At 43.9% G+C, this 3,784-nt stretch overlaps 1 protein-coding gene across 5 annotated transcripts in view; it reads left to right on the top strand.

The window, feature by feature from the left end:
- Positions 1-3,784, top strand: part of LOC103463200 (myomegalin) — a 63,177-nt gene that overhangs the window by 53,715 nt on the left and 5,678 nt on the right. For all 5 annotated transcript variants that reach the window (XM_017304315.1, XM_017304311.1, XM_017304313.1 and 2 more), the window contains one exon: positions 2,486-2,596. In XM_017304315.1, the coding sequence (XP_017159804.1) occupies positions 2,486-2,596 (111 nt within the window). The remainder of the gene's footprint in view (positions 1-2,485; positions 2,597-3,784) is intronic.

The following is a 3,784-nucleotide window of genomic DNA, read 5'->3' on the forward strand; positions in this document are numbered from 1 at the left end:
GTTCTCTGGTTCAGTTCTTTGGTTCAGTTCTCTTTTTCTTTTCTTTGTGGTTTGGATTTTCTGTGGAAGTGAAAGTTTTTCAGTGTTTCTTGTTCAGTTTATATTTGTTTCGCTCTTTGCTGCAGTTTGAACGTCTTTCTGACTGAAAACCCAGAAACAAACATCCTGATGTGATCCGACCTGAAGCTTCTAGAGGAAATATGTCAGAAATGAACAGCAATAATCTGGATAATGAAGCTTCACCATGTCGATAATTAGTTCATAAATATCAGCTTCAAGCTAAATATTTAGCTTAGTAACTAAAAATAATAAGGTAGATATTTTAGCTAACAAAAATAATTAGCTTGGTGTATTTATATTGAGCTTGTTTCTTAATATTTATATAGTAGATAAATATTTAGTTTGTCCAGTTAAATACATATTGTTTCTTCACTAAATTTAAATATTTAGCTTGATAGCTAAATATTTAGCCTGACTCCATTTATTTAGTTAGAAACTTTGTCATGTATGACTGAATGAGTCACGCGGTGAAAATATGATCCTGACAAACAAAATGTTTTTTAAGTGTCTGAAATTACTGCTGTTAATTTGTGACTGTGTGACTTTACAAACGGGTCCATTTTTATGTAGAAGTAATAGAACCAGAGCGACAGCGCCACCTTCTGTTGGTCTGGAAATGCTGCCGTTGGCTAAAAGCTGCTAATCCAGAGGGAGAACAGCTGAAATCCATCAGAACCGTCGTGTTTCCACTGTGTTTGATATGAGATCTGAGGAACGCAGCAGCTGTCTGAGGACATTCAACCCGTTTTCTTTTTTACGTCTCTTCAACCGCAGCAACCTGAAAATGAGCCTGCAGGTATTTATAGTGATCAGCATATTAATAGCAACAGGAGCAGCAAAAGGAGGTAAAGTTCTGATGGGACGTGGCGTTCGGGTCGGGCTGCAGGCGTCCAGCTGCTGAGCTGCGGACAGTAATGTGTTGTTGTTGATGATGCGGCGCTGCAGACGTCGATGCGGCGCTGCAGACGTAGCTGCAGACGTCGATGCGGCGCCGCAGACGTCGATGCGGCGCCGCAGACGTCGATGCGGCGCCGCAGACGTCCCTGCAGCTGTTGCCGCCGTTTGTTCGGGTTCGTCTGAAGATGGGGCGCCGCTCTGCGCTCCGCATGGTTCCTGTGCAGCCGCAGCCGGGCCTGCTGGAGCCACAGCGCCTCCCTGTGGCCGGGTCATGGCGGTGCTGGAGCTGAACTCACCTGGACGCTGGCAGAGGGTCAGGCATCTGATCAGAAACACCCGTCAGAGGTCAAAGGTCACGGCCTGTGGCTCCAACCAAGGTTTCCTGTGCTGAATGTGAATCATTTAGTTTATTTTATGAAATTTAACATTTACGTTGTGAGTCAAATTCTTCGTTTATCCACAAAATCTTTGCTGCTAAAGTTGATTATATTTTAGTTTTATGCTTATTTACAGTTTGATCCTTACTGCCAGAACATTTCTGTTGTTTTACATTTATGTGGAATTTATTTATTATTTGCTAAAGTCTTCACATGAAACATTTAATTTGTAACATTTGTAGATATAAAATTGTATTTTAGGAATCCCCAATGTATTTTATTTAGTACTTTTGTAGTGTTTTTAGTTTTTAAAGTTTTTATTATTTATTCCTACAACGTGCTTCAACAGGCCTGTTGCAATAAATCAGTGGATCGCATGACGAATTAAAACAATGAATCCAGGCGGTTGACCTCTGACCTCCTGGAAAGTCAGATCCGGTTTGCCTCAGTTGGCAGTAACTAGCTCCATTTGCTCAGGTGCGAGCAGTGAGCACCAACCCAGCAGTAATTATTGCTCTGGACGTGCGTCAGGACGTGGTTCTGGGCCTCACAGCCTCCAGAGCTGCTCTCATCTCCCTCCTCGTTGTTGAACTTTGCTGCATTTCCAGAGGAAGAGCGTTTCCTTGACCTCGGGTCTGGAACATGGTGTGTGTGAAGCTGTAGTGATGCTGCGGGACTTGGAGGCGAGCGCTGCTGGTGCTGCAGCTCCTCTGAAGGCGGGTTCTCCTGGAAATCCTCCCTCCAGACTCAGAGGATCCTGGCTAACATGCTGTGTAGTTTGGAGAGGATTCCTGTTCCGGAGCAGGAATCCTGTTCATGTAGATTTCCCAAGTGGATCGGGAACTTGAGTCGCCTTTTTTACCGCTGGCTCTCACCAGACGCTCTGCTCTCACATTCTTCATCTCTCTCTCTCTCTCTCTGGGGTAAAACCGTTGCCCCTGTTGCCCCTCCCAGCTGATCCCACCCTGACCAGACTGTCTTAGCGTTAGCGATAGCTTCATTCAGCTGAGCTGCAGTCGCTCAGCTTGTGTTGCTGGTTTCTTCGGGATATTTCTGTAGTTTCTGGTGTGATGGGGTCTGTAGAGGCCCCCGCGGCGCCGCCGCCGCTCATGGCTAACTCTGGTTTCCATGGTTACCGCACCGTCTCGCAGCACCTGAACGACCTGAAGAAGGAGAACTTCAGCCTGAAGCTGCGGATCTACTTCCTGGAGGAGAAGATCCAGCAGAAGTTTGATCAGAGCGGCGACGGCGTCCACAGAGCGGTGAGTGGCAGAACCCACCGAGACTTTAACTAGGACGTCTGTGGGACCGGGTGACCTCTGGAGACGTTTGTTAATATCTTTGAACCCAAACGTTTATTTATTTCAAGCAACTAAAATATCAGAGAAAAAATATCACTAAGAAAAAAACAAAAAGGTTATAAAAATCAAATATAAAACCTTATTAAATCCTCCCTCCAGTTTATTTGATTTAATAGTAGCATGAACAAAAAAGTGTTGCTGCACAATTAATTTATAAAACTGTTCAAATTAACATATAAGATATTATCAGTCAGTTCATTTTTGTTGCTGGTTTTGCTTTTTGTTGAATTTAAATAATGATTTTTCATCCACTGTTTAAATTAAATATGTTGAATATGGTGTTGTTGTTATCATCATGATGTCTCATGACGCCGTTGGAGACGGAAAAAATAAAGTCAATCAAACATTTCTGAGTTTCAAAAGTCAACATTTTCAACTTCTTGAAATTTTCCAATTTTTTTTTATTTTTCCTTCAAATTTCTGAGAATTATTCCAAAATTTCGAACTTGTTGGAGAAATGTGAGTTTTCTAGAAAACGTCTGAAATGAATGTCAGAGTTTCTACATTTTGGACAGAAATGTCCTTTTCTACCTGTACTGATAGTGCCGTCATTATTATGAGTGTAATAACTGGTGGATTATTGATGATTCCATGTTTCCATTTGCACCAGTTTGCTGTGAGACCAACGTCACTCAGATCCGTGGAGAATAAAATCAGAAGGTTAAACAGTAAAAACTCGTCGTTTCTTTGTAAAATATTAAAAATAATCTTTTCATTTTGTGCGCCTGCAGCCCACTGACCCACATTCTGCCCTGCTCCATTTTTAGCCCTGCTCTGGTTCTGAACCGGACACCTGTGTCTGGGTGTCAGTGGGTCAGCGCCTGCTGCATGTGAGCAGAGCTGCTGGGCCGGGCCGGTCCGGTCCGGTTTGTTGCTGCAGGCGGAGCGAGGGGCTAAAAGTGGAGGCGCTGCTGGATGTTGTTACAGACGCAGCAGGTGGAGGAGCCAAGATTAGACCCAAACAAACACAAACCCAGAGGAGAGAATGCTGGTGCTGGTTCTGGTGCTGGTTCTGGTGCTGGTTCTGGTTCTGGTGCTTGTTCCGGTTCTGGTGCTGGTTCTGGTTCTGGTTCTGGTTCTGGTTCTGGT

This window comes from Poecilia reticulata, linkage group LG4 (genome assembly GCF_000633615.1).
Source record: "Poecilia reticulata strain Guanapo linkage group LG4, Guppy_female_1.0+MT, whole genome shotgun sequence".
Taxonomy (NCBI): domain Eukaryota; kingdom Metazoa; phylum Chordata; class Actinopteri; order Cyprinodontiformes; family Poeciliidae; genus Poecilia; species Poecilia reticulata.